Below are 14,941 nucleotides of genomic sequence, written 5' to 3'. Positions count from 1 at the left end.
CTGTGAAGGGTAACCATGGGACTCAATGCTGTAGTGTCCCTTTGATCGCTAGGGTGAAGAGAATCGCTGTTGCCATGACCTTCAACGTGATGGTACATTGTCACCTGGGGACCTGTCAACACTCCTCACTCTCCCCAAGGAGCCATGTGAATGGCTGGTGGGTCTTGTCCTTCAGTGGGGTAGCCTCTGCTAAGGGGCAGTAAAATTCACACCTTCACATGCTTGGGCCAGCAAGTCTAACTTTAGTGGATCAAAAGGACACAAGACCCAGGAGGGCTGTGTCGGGAAGAAAGTGTCCAGCCAGTGGGCGGGGGATGAGACAAGGCAGCTGGGGGGATGAAAAGTGACCAGAGTGTGCCATATCCATGGGAAGATGTCAGGGCTAAGAAGTGACCAGAGTGCACTGTATCCATGGGAAGAGTTCACTGTATCCATGGGAAGACATCAGAGCTAGGAAGTGACCATATCCATGGGAAGACGTCAGGGCTAGGACATGACCATATCCATGGGAAGATGTCAGGGCTAAGAAGTGACCAGAGTGCACTGTATCCATGGGAAGACATCAGGGCTAGGAAGTGACCATATCCATGGGAAGACGTCAGGACTAGGAAGTGACCATATCCATGGGAAGACGTCAGAGCTAAGAAGTGACCAGAGTGCACTGTATCCATGGGAAGACGTCAGGGCTAGGAAGAATCACAACCTTACACTTAGCAGTGGGCAAAACGTTTTCAGTTAGAATTCTACAAAAATATATGACAATGTTCTGTTTAAGTTACATTGATTTATTTTCTTGATTTCCCTCTTTGTCCTGCATGCACTGTTAGCACAAGAGCTGAAGCTGATGTCCACCTGCCCGGAGGGGACAGTGGGCACACAGTCACCTGAAGAGCTTCCTCATCAGTGGCCTGGGAATCCAGACCTTCACAGCACTGCCAGTGACCTACATGGCGCATGGAAAAATATGCCAAATATTCTGTTTAATGTAAACAAGGCAGGAGGCCACCAGAGCATCGGTGACAGTATTTTACAGTGCAGAAGGGGACTATCTAAGTGTTACGATGACGTGCATATTTTACTTTATTGATCAACCCAAAATGTAAAATTACCATAGTTTATGGGTTTGGCATTTCACCGTAACTTCTTCTGTTACATGGTAAACTTCATAATTAAACAATAACTAGATAGTAATGTAATAACTTATGGAGACATTACCATGAAAAGTATGAAGTAATTCTATAATTTGTGCCCTGTAAAATTAAATGTAACAATCTTTACACTAGCAACAGTGTAAGCAAGCTATGAGGATTTTGGTCCTTTTATAGATATATAGATATATAGATATATACATATACACACACATTTATATATACACATGTACATACAATAATATACAGTTAGGCCAAAAGCTGTGAATCTACAGCTTCATATTGCACAGATATGTTATGAGAACATTACATACTTATGTGAGCACAACAATAGAGACTGGCGAGGACAAATCTGATTCTGTCAAGTGAAAAGTGGCTCATTACTGAAAATAAACCAGACTGCATGGTTAGAAAGTGGGAAAAATGTACATGCTTATTTCTTATTTCTACAAACACAAAGCAGGCTGGAATTCAGTCTGGAACTCAGCATGACAATCACTTGCTAAGGTGGTATTTTTCACTCAACACAGTCTATGGAAATCCTGGAATCTCTGAGACTGTGAGAAAAATCTTAGGTGTGGCTCATGGTTTCTTTAAATCAACTCAAACCCAGTTCTGTGACTTGTGCTGACCCTGGGTCTGAATTAAATATGAAAAAGAAATTAAACTTAGATGAGAAACAGGCTAAGCCTAGCTGGCTGCAGGTCATTACGACAACTTAGGAAACGCATTTCCTCAGAAGCAGCAAACACACAGGGGAAAAGCTTTGCCGAGCTCATCGTGTGGGCACCATAGGTCCAACTGTGAAGCGAAGGATGGGGATTTGGTCTAGAGCTCGCCTCACTGGTACCCACAGAGCACTGCCAGAGCACTCAGAATACCTATGCCTCTCGACGCCTTCTCTCAAAATCACCACCACCCAAGCAACATCTGAAGATGGAGGAGCTCTGGGGATTCTTGCAGAAACTTGTCAATAAATACAACGGAGAGAACCACTGCTCGCTGCTCAGAGCCACGGAAGGAAGGCCACGCAGGGAACTGCTGCCTCCCACTCTGGTTCTCTTAACTGTCTGTCTTAACAGATTTCTTGAAGGAACAGAGAAAGATTCCCATCGTGTTAGAAACAAGAGTAGTTTTGTTGTTTTGTTTTAACAATGATGAACATTCTGGAAATGAGGCTACTCTTCATCTTCTGGTATTTTGTTCCTAAGTAGCAAAACCGAGCTATACAATGAATCTGAAACACGAGAAAAACAGGCTGAGCACAGTGTCAAACAAGCTCCGAGCCATGCCGCGTCCGCGGCTGAGGCTGTACAGCCCCGCTGGTGACTGCCTCCTGATTGTCTCCCCCATTGTAATGGCCGGTGAAGAGGAAGAGTGGGGCTGCTTCACACTTCAAATAAGGACGAGGACAGGAGCTTCAGAACCACAGCTGAGTGACTGGCATCAGTCACCTAAAGACTAGACAGACAAAAGGACAAGATGTCCGTGTGTCCTGCAGCTGTACCCTGCACCTTGGCTAACTGAGACGTTTACTCACATGCACACACATGCGCGCGCGCGCACACACACACACACACACACACACACACACACACATGCTCTGCTTCCTTAAATCCTTTAAGGTGTAAACTGAACATGAAGAGACTTAAAACAAAGTCTCTTTAGAATCACTTAAGACAAAAGACTGAACCTGATAAAGAGAACGGTGAACTCTGAGAGGCCCTCTGCATGCTGACCGCCGCCCCACAGCCAGGTCCCGCTAACACTGCCACGCACGTCAGTACGGAAGTCAATCATAAAGCAATTTCATAAAGCAATTTCAGAGAGGAAATGGAGGGGGGGTCTCAACCCAGCATCTGTTAATTAGCTTGAAAAAATACTGTTTTAGCAAACACTACCAATGATGAGCATAAATCTAATGCTGTTGCAAAAATGACAGCTTTAAATAAACTGGGAGCCACGCATGAAAATCAACCACAAATATGACTGTGTGCACAAAAGAGTAAAAGAACATTTCTTTAAAAATATATATAATATATTAAGAATTTCTTTATCATATTAAAGTGTTATTCTTACAAAAGCTGGAGGAGTCAATGCTGCTGTGCACGCAGCTTCTCCTCCAGGCTCTTTTGATGGTTCCTCAGCGACATTTTTCCTCATTTAGTTTTCCTAAATATTTTGTATGATAAGAATCTTAACCTTAAAAAGTTATAAAATTAGTGATTTTTTTTTTTTGCTGCTAATTAATACAAAAGAATATAAGCATTCGAGTCCCAGAGAATGTCAAATTGCTTTGCTGCCTAAAAGGATATTAAAAGAACAGAAATGTCAGCCAATCCCTGATGTCACAGGCTTCGCAGCTTCTCAGTCACTGGGGACTCAATCTCCTCAGGTCTGATTGTTTCCTGGGCTTGAACAACGTGCAATCATACAGGGAATCATCATGGCAGAGCGAGTGGAAGCAACATCAGGTCTCACTGAGAGAGTCACGCAGTGGATTCTTAACATTCTGCGCAGTTAACTCGATACTTCATTTACAAGGCTTTTTAGCCTCTCGTGGCTGAGTGGAGGAAATGTCCAGTGACCAGGGTCCTTCACGGAGTGGCAGAAGCGTGGTACTTAACAAAGGCAATGGCTGCCAGCTCCTTGCAGAACTCCTCTAACACAATTACACCTTCCAGCAGCGTAATGTGGTCAACACTGAAGAGAACAGACAGAAAATCAGAATAGCAGTGCAACCCTGAGATGGGAGATGGAAGGATTTCCAGCTAATGTCTATAAAACTCAGACTCACATGGGGCCTTCGGGCTCCAGGCCAAGCAGCCGCTTTCTGACCAGGAGAAGCTTGGGGGTGAAGTCTTGAATGCGCTGAATTCGAACCATCAGGTCGCCAACAACCTGCATAGAAGTGAGAAGTGAGGAATTCAGTTCCACGGGGGCTCTTCCTGAGGTATCTTCCTTCCCAGTCACCGGGATCTATGACCAATCATCTTCTATTTAATCTTCAAAATTAAATGTCAGGGCTGGGAGGTGGCTCTGTGGGCGCTGGGCTTGCTGTGCCAGCATGAAGACCTGAGCTTGGATCCCCAAGACCAGGCTGGGAGCAGTGTTGTGTACCTGCAACCCCGGAGCTGTGGGTTCAGCAAAAGCCTTGTCTCAAGTGCTGAGGTGGAGAGTGACAAAGTAAAGTAAGACTTCAACCTCTGGCCTACACAGAAGCATGCCTGGCCAAACACGCCTTCGTAAACACGCATGCAACTGTGCATACACACACATGTGCACGCTATATAAATAAAATGAAATTTTACATTTACTTGCTTTACTCATATGAGTGTTTTGCCTACATGCATGTATGTGAACCACATGTATGCCTGGTGCCTGTGGAGTTCAGATAGTATTGGATCCCCTGGAACTGGAGTTAAGGATGGCTGTGAGTCACTGTGTGGGTGCTGGGGACTAAACCTGGGTCCTTTGCAAAAGCCAGTGCTCTTAACCTCTGAAGCATCTCTCAGGCCCATGTTTTAGTGACCTCAGTGAACTCCTGCAGCTCTCTAATGGTTCAGAATGAGTAGCAATTACCTACAAGCAGTAGCTATGTCTCCCTTTACACCAGCTACACACGGTGAGATGAGGAGGCTGCTCTCGGAGCTGCCTGATCGCAGAGAACAGAACGCCGGTGAACTCACCCTGACAATCACAGAGAAGAGAGACCTGCAGCCAGAGGCCAGGTTCACGTAAGGATCCAGCAGGTACTCGTGTGTGTGTGGGTGAGGGAACAGGGAGAGTCTGGACAGCACTGAGGTCACCTGCAGATTCACATCGTACGGCTGTGAGGAAGAAGAGCAGAGCGTTTGTCTGTGCCTCCAGGGCCAGGGTGACACCGCCCCCACCCACGCAGGCATGGGCACCCACAGAGACAGCTATCACAACCCATCCCTGTGTCAGGTATAGCTCTGACTGTGAACCACAGAGGACACGCCGAACTGTAAATCAACACATGATGCAGCTCCTTAGACACTCCTGCCCATGGGGCCACAGGATTCTGACCTTTGCTGGTCCTGGAAGCCAGCACTAGAGGACGGGGCCTTCTCATGGAGGTACTCACCCAAGCTAGCTCCATCCCCAAGCCGGCTTAAAGCTAACTGCCTAGAAGAGTCAGGCAAGGCAGCCTGGAACAGCAAAGGTGATTCAGGACCAAGTTTAGAAGCACAGTGAACTCTGTTCTCTGTCTCCATGCCCTGACACAGTGAGAACTAACCACCAAATCTCTCGTCCTCAGGAGGATGGCTGGGTGACATGCTGATGATGTTAGACGCGCCCACCCCCATATTCTTTTACAAGGTACCCAAAAAATAACTTCGGGCTCTCAGGTCAACTGTTGGCTTTCTTACTTACCACTAACTCATAAATACAAAGATTTTTTTTTTTTTTTTTTTTGAGAAAAGAAACTTCCTTCAAGTTACCCTTTTTCAAAATCTTGCCTCAAACAAGACAAAGGAAAGGAAATCTGAAGTCCCAAGAAGGGAGAGTTTAAAATATATTTTTTTTTTGCTTGTAAGTATTGGCGACAGAACACACATACACACACACACACACACACACACACACACACACACACACACCTCTCCTTCTTCAAGAGCCCATCAGCTATAGGCACTCACAACCTATGGACAGTCATCTATCAGAAAGACTAAGATCAGCCAAGACTACACCATGGGGTCAACCACAAAAGTATGAAAATTAGGATCTTCCAATGGATTACCTGATCAAGAATTCTTCCCATTCTGTCAAATAAAACTTTCAAAAAATGTCCTTCAAAGAAGGCTGCTTCTAAGTCACACTTCTCCAGTGGTTTGGGGGCTCCAGGCCACTCCCATCGTAAGCAGACAGCACAGTAGTCTCGGAACTATGAGAAAAGCATTTGGATCATTAAAGAGCAGACGAGAAACAAGCCGAGGTTAAACAGAACTTCCTTGGATACTGTCAGCTGAGCCTGAGGTGTCAGAACGGGGCAGGAAGGATGGGGAGCGTAGCACTGAGCCCATCGAGGCTGGTGGCGAAAGAAAGGGCATGTCTGACTTCAAGAAGTCACCCCTTCAGGGCTTGCTGTGGTCCTTGACTGACTCCTTCAGTCATCATGGCAGACTTGAAGAACATTTGGTTCAGAGCCAAAGTCTCATGTGAGGTGTTACATGTAACGTTACATGTAAAGAGTGGATCATGCCTGATACCCGGCAAGCTTGCTGTTCTTAGAACATACAGACAGTGGGTATGTCACTGTGAACGGCTGGAACACTACTCTCCAAAGTGGGGACCAGTGCTGATCCTGAGAGTCTTGTGACCATGAGCAGTGGTAAGAGCGGAAAAGCGGGAGTTAGGACTCACAGCCCTCATGACACGACGAGGCAGTTTCACATCGGCCAGGTCCAACACTGAAATAACTGCAAGTTTTCTTCTGTTCTCGTTTTTCTAGTAATTCATTATTTATTGTGTTTAATGAAGTGTTAGCATATGATAGAGTGAAAATAAAACTAGTCTTCAGAGCCAGGTATGGTGGCACTCATCTGTGATCCTGACACCTGGGAGATGGACGCAAGAGCTCGAGGCCATGAGCAAACTCAAGGCAGTCTGGGAACCAGAGACCTTGAACCATCAAGAGTGAGGAATGAGCAAAGGACGTCTCATTTCTCAGGTGAACCTATGCCTTTCTCTGCAGTCAGGGTTGCTGGCAACTGGGCAGAGTAGTGTATGTGGGGGGTTGACACATGCGTGTGCATTTACACCCCCACACCCCCGAGTCAGTCAGCCGTGTCACTTACCTGCCTGTGAGCGTCTCGGAGGTAGGTGTCATAGCCGGTGCCCTCGACGTGGTACGAGGACTTTGCTTCATCTGGCACTAGACAGAGGAAACTGAGGGGAGGACTGTGATGAGCACAAGAGCTGCACAGCAGCACCGGTCACCCACGAGAGAAACTACACGCAAGAGTAACCGGTCACGCCACGAGAGAAACTACATGCAAGAGTAACCGGTCACCCATGAGAGAGAAACTACACGCAAGAGTAACCGGTCACGCCACGAGAGAAACTACATGCAAGAGTAACCGGTCACACCACGAGAGAAACTACATGCAAGAGTAACCGGCTTGAACACGTGACACACTCATGCCAATCACACAGCGGCTCACCTGTTGACCACTTTATGCACTTCCGTCTTGCCATCATTTTTGGGATGGTCTGGGCTGGTGCGGGGTGAACAGATCCACTCTTGGTTTGGCAGAGTGTTATCTGGTGAAATGTCAGTAAATAATGGATCTTCCTCCAGATCTCTAAGTTTAATTTAATGATGTATAAAAAACAACATTTATTATGATATTTTCTAAACCAAAAGATTCTCTGCTAGTTTCTGAGATATATTACATAATTTTTCTAACACAAAGAAACAAGGACTAATGTATTTAACATGCAAATTACCGTTTTTCACTAACCATCTCAATGGTTCACTACTACTTTAGTTAAAGCTCTAAGAAGAATATTTAGCACCTGCCCTTTATGGGGAGTGGGTAACCAGCTGGAGGCATTGTTTAATGCACCTGTGGAGAACCCAAGTCCTGACTGGGGAGACACCACCCACAGAACGGACACTTACACGGCTCCTGCTATCAGCCCATTCTCTACCACGTCTTTGTCTTCCGGGCATAAAGGTTTGTATTCTGTATAGTTTCTTTCTTCGAGATTTCTTAGGACCAAGTTGTACAAAATGTGCTCGTTGGGCTTTTGTAGGAGATGCTCAAACATCCGCAGGGTCATTATGCTGATCTGAAACCAGGTTCATGGAAGCTGAGGGGGCACCTTCAAGTCAGGTGCCCTTTGAGAGTCAGACCGCTAGGTGTTAGAGCCACATCAAAGAGACCCGTCGGTGACCCAATGGTCACAAACAGAAGCCATTGAGGTGGCTCTCTGGGCAATGGTATCTGACACCAAGCATGATTACCTGAGTTCAATCCTGGGGACACACATGGTGGGCCGAGAAAAATCTGACCTTTATGTGTTCACTGCGACACATATGCCACCACCCCACCCCTCCCCACCACCCCACCCCTTCCCGTCACAAAATAAATCACAGGAACATTAAAAACCAACATTCCAAAGAATCTAAGTCCAGCACAATTGAACATGGCTTACCTCATCAGATATGTGATCGCAATGTTCGATTAACCTATGTCTTAGAGGATGTCCACTAATTTCTGACAGAGTTTCTGGCTCCCTCTGTTCTCCGAGGATGAAGACCACCATTTCCTGAAGCAGGACGTCTGAGGTCACTTGCCGGACAATGCGGTGCAGCAAGGCCGTCGATGTGAGAATCCCCATCTCAGAGCTGGGAGGAGCAGACAGGGGGGTCAGTGGGCAGAAATGACACACCGTGGCTAGTTCTGCAAGGTGAGAGGACACTCACGTCTGCATCAGCTGGGGTTCCATGACACCAACGAAGAACCTTTCGTGGATGGCTTTGGCGAGAGCAACAGCAGCAGTCTAGAACGTGAACATCAATAAATGGACTTGGCCTAAAGACAATGAACTCTCACTAGACATCAGCACCACGTGGAGCGGGGAACCAGCTGGGTCCTGTGCAAGGGCAATCATTTGCTTCTGTACCATCCCACTCCCCTCAAAACTAAGAACGGGGGTGGGGAGGGAAAGAGGAGATCCCAATAAGGTAACATCTCTCCAAAGCGGAGAGTTGAGAATGTTTATAGGCACTGCGTGGGACACTCAAGGCATAACTAAGATACCTTTGGAATAGTGATTCAAGTTTTACTTAATAAATGCAAGAACTATCAATAAACAACAAAGAATTTAAACCTTTTGTGCCTCCTTGATGAGCTGATCACAGTAATCAAACCAGGAAAGAAATGAAATTAAGGCCCGCTTCCCTGGGAACGCCGATGCATCTTCTTTATGGCTATATGAGTCTAACCTGCGAGACACAGAGAACAACCTGAGGCCAGGCAAGCATGGACACAGGGAGAGAAGGCCTCTGAACGAGCTCATTCAATACAGAGCAGCACTGGGTACCAATCAGAAGATACTCATAGGAGACACAGACAAGAGATGTCCCTCCATAGGAAAGCCATAAATCAGTTCACTCCTGAAGCTGGGGGAAGCTAATGCAGAGGGCCGTCCAGGCAGCAGGGACTTGACCAAGGTACTGGCTGAGGGACAGTGGAGGAGCAGGAAGGGAACGGAAGGTCTGCCCTCTGCCTGAAACGTGCTCATGACCTTAGTAACTATGGCTGCATGTGGGACATTAGCAAAACAGCGTGGCAATCTTCAGAGAGAGTGGCAAAGGCAAACAGATTAAAATAATAGGTCATCATCAATTGGACTCGGTGAGTTTAAAACAAAAGGGGCTGCTGAGCAGGTGGGGGACAGATGCCAGGAGGATTTCAGAGGAGTTGGGAGAGGTGTGAATATGACCAGAGTATAATAGGAAAGTCTCAAGCAATTCATATAAATATTTAATTTTTAAAACAAAGAAAACATTAGGCTGCTGACAGGTGGCAAGTTTGTGCATAGTTCTTAATGTTGCTTTTATTTTAAAATAATAAATGTTATGCAAAATTCATATTCTCTTAAAGATTTTTACATTTAGTGTGCAATGTGTGTCTAGAAATGTGCATGTATGTAGAAATGTGTGGTGTGCAATGTGTGTCTAGATATGTGCATGTATGTGTATAAAAATGTGTGGACATGTGTGACTATATGGAAATGTGCATGTGTATGTATGTGTAGAAATGTAGATGTGTGTGTGTGTGTGTGCGCGTGCGCATGCATGCATGTGTAGGAATGTGTGTATAAGTGCAGGTTCCCACAGAAACTAGAAGAGTGGGTCCCTGGATCCCTGAAGGTTGTGAGCTGCCCTGTGTGGGTGCTGGGAACCAAACTCTGGTCTTCTGCAAGAACAGTGTGCTCTCTGAACTGCTAATTGCCTCTCTAAGGCAAAAGTCTTATTTTCTATTAAGAACAGAGTGGGTGAGTTTGAGAAGCAGAATAGAGGGACACAGGAGAGTCCCCGGCACAGTCACAGGACACCTCAGCCTGCTCCAGAGCAAGGACAGTCAGTCTCTCCTGGGCAAGTGATGCCTGAGGCAAAGGCGAGTGTGTCTGAGCTCGGAGCCAGCCTGATCTACAAGGCAAATCCCAGGCCAGCCAAGGCTATAAAAGGAGCTGGCCTCTGTAATCCTGGGCTGTCCCCACAGCATTCTGTTACCGCTAAGTGACTGAAGATGAGAATATCCCACTCATCGATCCCTGGTAGTGCTACATTTTCACAGAACGAACATAGAACAAACAGGGCTTACCCCCAGTTAACTGCCTCCACGGTTTCAATGTCTAAGGGGTCCACTGACTGAGGTAGGGCCTTGTATAGGGAGGTGAGTCTGCCGGTCAGCAGCTCACACAAGCAGGTGCTCTGAGCAAGGCACTTGGCAGCCGCAGGCTCCGGCAGGCTCACCAAGAGCATCAAGCCCTCGCACGCCTTCACAGCTATCCGGCCATCCTGAGAAAGAATGCACATGGTACTCGTCGCATTCAACGTAAAAGGACTCAGTGTTCTTCATTAAAGGAAGAATAAATGTGTTTCTACTTTAAATACGGATTATTGCAATCACATGGGGGGAAGTAAGAAGCTGACTGACTCACGGGACTTCTTGTCAGGTTTAACAAAGAATTCACTAAGTTGTAGTCCTGGTTTGGCCGGATGGCAGAGGCCTCTGGTAGTGAGGTGACGTTGAGGTCATCCAGACTTGCAGACAGGTCATCCATCTGGTGAGGGGGCTCTTCCTCCGACTCCGTGTGCTCCACCCCAGTAGCACCTGACAACTCCTGGGGCTGGTGGCACTGGCTGACGTCTCCTGACCCGGGGTCCTGACCTTTTGGGCCATCCTCTGAGATGACGCTCAGAGCTCCTCTGGATGCCAGGGACTTCGATTTGTTCTGAAAAGAAGTGTGTGTCTGTGAGGGTCACATCCAGAACAGAAATCGTGCTACATAGCTACCACCTCAAATGACCAAAACCTAGCAATCATCGAAATGGCCTCCCTTCTCCCTGTCTTCTTTTCTGGTGGTGTACTGGGAACCACGGCCTGGGCCTCACTCAGCTAGACAAGCTCTCTGCCAGCCTCTAACATCATCTCTGGTGCTAACAGGTTTGGGGGGTGGGGGTAGCCACGGTGCTGGATATTGAATTCGAGGCCTCACACATGCTTGGCAAATGCCGCACCACTGAGCTACGCTTTCAATTTCTATTTTGAAATAGGGCCTTATTTAGTTGCTCAGGTTAACCTTGAACCTCTCTTGTAGTCTAGGCAGGCCCTGAAATGGCAATCCTTCTGCCTCAGCCTTCTAAGCTGTAACAGACCTGTGCCATCAGGCCCAGCTTGGATTTTTCTGATTAGTGTTCCCAATGCCTAATGACAATAGTGGTAAGTGTTACAAGAAATGAAAACATGGGCTGGTGAGATGGCTCAGCAGGTAAGAGCACCCGACTGCTCTTCCAAAGGTGCAGAGTTCAAATCCCAGCAACCACATGGTGGCTCACAACCATCCTTAACAAGATCTGACTCCCTCTTCTGGAGTGTCTGAAGACAGCTACAGTGTACTTACATATAATAAATAAATCTTTAAAAAAAAAAAAAAGACGTTTCCTGTAAAAAAAAAAAAAAAAAAAGAAATGAAAACATACAGACTGAAGCCACCTTTGAGACGTGACGACCCTCCACACTAAGCCCGGGCAACGACGATCTTGGTGACAACCATCTGACTACTATGAAGCGCCAGCACTGGCCGTCACTGTCACTACAGATACATCACCTCTGCTGTTAATCCTGCTAGGGTCATGGAAGAGAGCCCAAAACTCAAAAGCCCAGAGGCCGGCAGCATTAGACTTGAGGTTTTCACAAAAAAAGCCTCAAATTTTCTTCAGTTTGTCAGAACTTTTTCTGAGTTTTTTTTTTCCTTCACCTCTACTTGGGAAAACCTAAGAAACTACCCCAAGGACATTTTTATCTGTGTCAGAGGATACAACGTGTTTGCCTGATCTTCACATCCAAACACAAAGAGAGATTCTTAACTGGAGCAAACCATCACTAGCTTCCTATTTGACATCACAACAGAAATCAAGCAATTTCACAGGGTAAAGTTCACCGGAAGCTAGCCTCTCCACAAGGCTCACTGTGCTTACGTCACCATGGAGGCACAGGGAAGGCCGATCCATTTAAAAGTCTACTCCCTGGCACAGTCATTAGAAACATTGCCACTGCTGTATGAGGATCACCAGGCCAGTCTTGAGATGGATGAGCTCATGCCGCACAATCCAAACAACTCTATGTAGTGAATGACTTGCCAATTTCCTATACAATCCACAGCACATCGCACTTTACCAAAGAGCAGCGCTTGGGCCCGTGAGATGGCTCAGAGCAAAGGCATTTGCTGCCAAGCCTTATGATCTAAGTTGGATCCCCAAAGTCACACAGTGGAGCAAACTAGCTCCCACAAGTTGTCCTCTGACCGCCACACACACCATGGCGTGTGCCTGCCACACGTGCACCAAACACACAGTTTAATTAGAAAGAGCAAGCGCAGCATTTTCCTCTCAGTTTCTAATTCTGTTGGCACTACAGTGTCCAAGAAGAGTGCGGAGGGAAGGCCACTCGCTAGGCTGCCATCGTGGTCTTCTGTGAGGCCAACAAGACAGACAGGCACCAGGGACTACAGAACGTGAGCTCGGAGGCAGAGCCAGGGAATCTTCACTTAGAAAGCTCCTGTGTGATAACTATGGCCATATTGCGTGTGCTCCCCTTTCCTCTTAAGGACGGATCTTATTGGTGCAACAAATCTGTGCAGACAGCTCCTGACAACACAGATATCATTTGTGCAGATAACTTCCGAGCCTCTTAAACCCAGACTTCTCTCCAAACAACAGACCTGTGGCAGTGGCATCAGATACCAGAACTTACACCCATATGGGCATCAGGATAGCTCCAGGTAAGGAGAGCTGAAACCCCATCACACCTCAAAGCAGCCGTTTCCGGGCTCCCCTGCTTTTGCTCCTGTGCTGGCATCGCTTCTCTGTATCACACACTCTAAGGGCCTTCCCCAGTATCCGCACACGAGCATCCTGCAGCACACCGCGCCTGCCTCGGCCACTGCAGACTGGGCCCACTCAGCTAAACTCACTGCTTCCCACTCCCCCACAAGTCTCTCCCTAAAGCAATCTACTCTAAAATGCTGCCCGAAAAGTCAGGTATGAAGGCCCAGATCTGACCACATAATAATAATCCCTGCTAAAATTCATTGGTGGCTCTGAGTGACAAGAACACATGCGAGCCGTTTGGTGCCATAGCCCGTCTCTGCCGGTCTGTCCGGACTTGTCACACCCCGACTTGTGCTGCTTCCTGCACATGCTCTTTCCTTCTGCTCAGTCATTTCCAGGTGAGCATCTCTCCAGGCCCATCTGGAAGATGACCTTGTCCAGGAAGTCTTTCTGATGACCCTGAGCAGATATAATCGACCCGTTCTAAAGACACTTCTCCACTTTCTTTTGCATCCTTTTGATTCTCAGCTTATGTCACCAAATGCACGTCTCACCCTCTTCCTCAGAAGGGCAACAGCTGACTCTCACTCTCCTACCACAGGTACTGAACACAGCAGATGCCTGTAATGGCCAGTTACAGGGACAGTTTCAGGGGAGCAGGACTGGAGAGCTGCAAGGCAGCGGTGGACAGTAATGATGGTTACCATCCATAGTAAAGTGGTAAAGCCTCGCCTCCCACAGGCTGTCAGACATCGAGGATCATCAAGCCTAGGTTGCATCAGCTATGAGAAGCTGACCGGTGAGGCAGAATCATGGACCGCAGGACACAAAGTGACCAACAGGAGGGAGTAAGAGGCACATTAGCAATTCTCAAACTCAGAGGCAGTGATGACTTCGGTGAAGACTACTCATTCAGCGCTGTGGGCTGTCTGAATAAAACAGACATGTGTTCCTTGTGTAAATGGTTCTCCAAAGACAGCATCTCACGACTGACAGACACGAGCCTGCGGATTTTCTGCTTTTGGTCAATGTAATCCATAAGACAAGTTTCAGAGATTTTCAGATAAGTTTGGGGCTAAATCTATGTATCTAAACTACTAAGTGTCTATAAAAAAAAACAAAAAACAAAAAACAGTAAAAATAAGAAGAAAAAAGAACTTTGAAAAGAAAACCCCAGCCAAGAGTAGTGGCCACACTTGTAATGTAAATCTAGACAGCACTGAGAATTCTAGGCCAGCCTGGGCTACAGAGTGAACTTCTGTCTCAAAAAGAGAAAGCCAGCCAGGCCTGGCGGCAGAGGCAGAGAGATCTCTCCACTGTGGTGGATGGCCCGGTGCCATTGGTATGTTGATGCTAATTCCACTCTCCTGGGAGGGGTTGTAGACAAGGAGGGAGTCACACTCACGTGACTTCTTGAGAACTAATCTCCTAATGAATAAAGGAGCCAATCACTGAGCAAGTAGGCGGGACTTCCGGGTAGGAGAGGGGAACAGAGGAAGGAATGCTAGGTCCTTTTGGACAGGGATAGCATGAGGCCAAAATGTAATTACTAGTGTCTCCTGGCTTCAGTGGTGGATCTGTCAGGATTCGCCACCGGAGGAATCGGATTTAATAGGGCTTACAAGATAAAGTTTTAGTTGTTGCTGCAGCAAGTTCACCTGATGTGCACCACAAAGGCCAAGTGGGCTTTGAAGCATGG

The 14,941-nt window shown here is 47.0% G+C and overlaps 1 protein-coding gene across 1 annotated transcript in view; it reads right to left on the bottom strand.

Annotated features, from left to right (window-relative positions):
* Positions 1 to 769: 769 nt before the first annotated feature.
* Positions 770 to 14,941, bottom strand: part of Fam160b1 (family with sequence similarity 160 member B1) — a 28,081-nt gene continuing 13,909 nt past the window's right edge. The window contains exons 6-17 of the mRNA XM_021194647.1: positions 10,851 to 11,144; positions 10,511 to 10,707; positions 9,012 to 9,126; positions 8,605 to 8,681; positions 8,334 to 8,526; positions 7,798 to 7,967; positions 7,337 to 7,477; positions 6,971 to 7,061; positions 5,914 to 6,057; positions 4,838 to 4,978; positions 3,946 to 4,049; positions 770 to 3,851 (exon numbers count right to left, since the gene is read on the bottom strand). Of these exons, the coding sequence (XP_021050306.1) occupies positions 3,746 to 3,851; positions 3,946 to 4,049; positions 4,838 to 4,978; positions 5,914 to 6,057; positions 6,971 to 7,061; positions 7,337 to 7,477; positions 7,798 to 7,967; positions 8,334 to 8,526; positions 8,605 to 8,681; positions 9,012 to 9,126; positions 10,511 to 10,707; positions 10,851 to 11,144 (1,773 nt within the window). The 3' untranslated portion in view covers positions 770 to 3,745. The remainder of the gene's footprint in view (positions 3,852 to 3,945; positions 4,050 to 4,837; positions 4,979 to 5,913; positions 6,058 to 6,970; positions 7,062 to 7,336; positions 7,478 to 7,797; positions 7,968 to 8,333; positions 8,527 to 8,604; positions 8,682 to 9,011; positions 9,127 to 10,510; positions 10,708 to 10,850; positions 11,145 to 14,941) is intronic.

This window comes from Mus pahari, chromosome 1, assembly GCF_900095145.1.
Source record: "Mus pahari chromosome 1, PAHARI_EIJ_v1.1, whole genome shotgun sequence".
Lineage (NCBI taxonomy): Eukaryota > Metazoa > Chordata > Mammalia > Rodentia > Muridae > Mus > Mus pahari.
The sequence above is the reverse complement of the archived record's forward strand: the minus strand, read 5'-3'. Positions and strand labels throughout refer to the sequence as shown.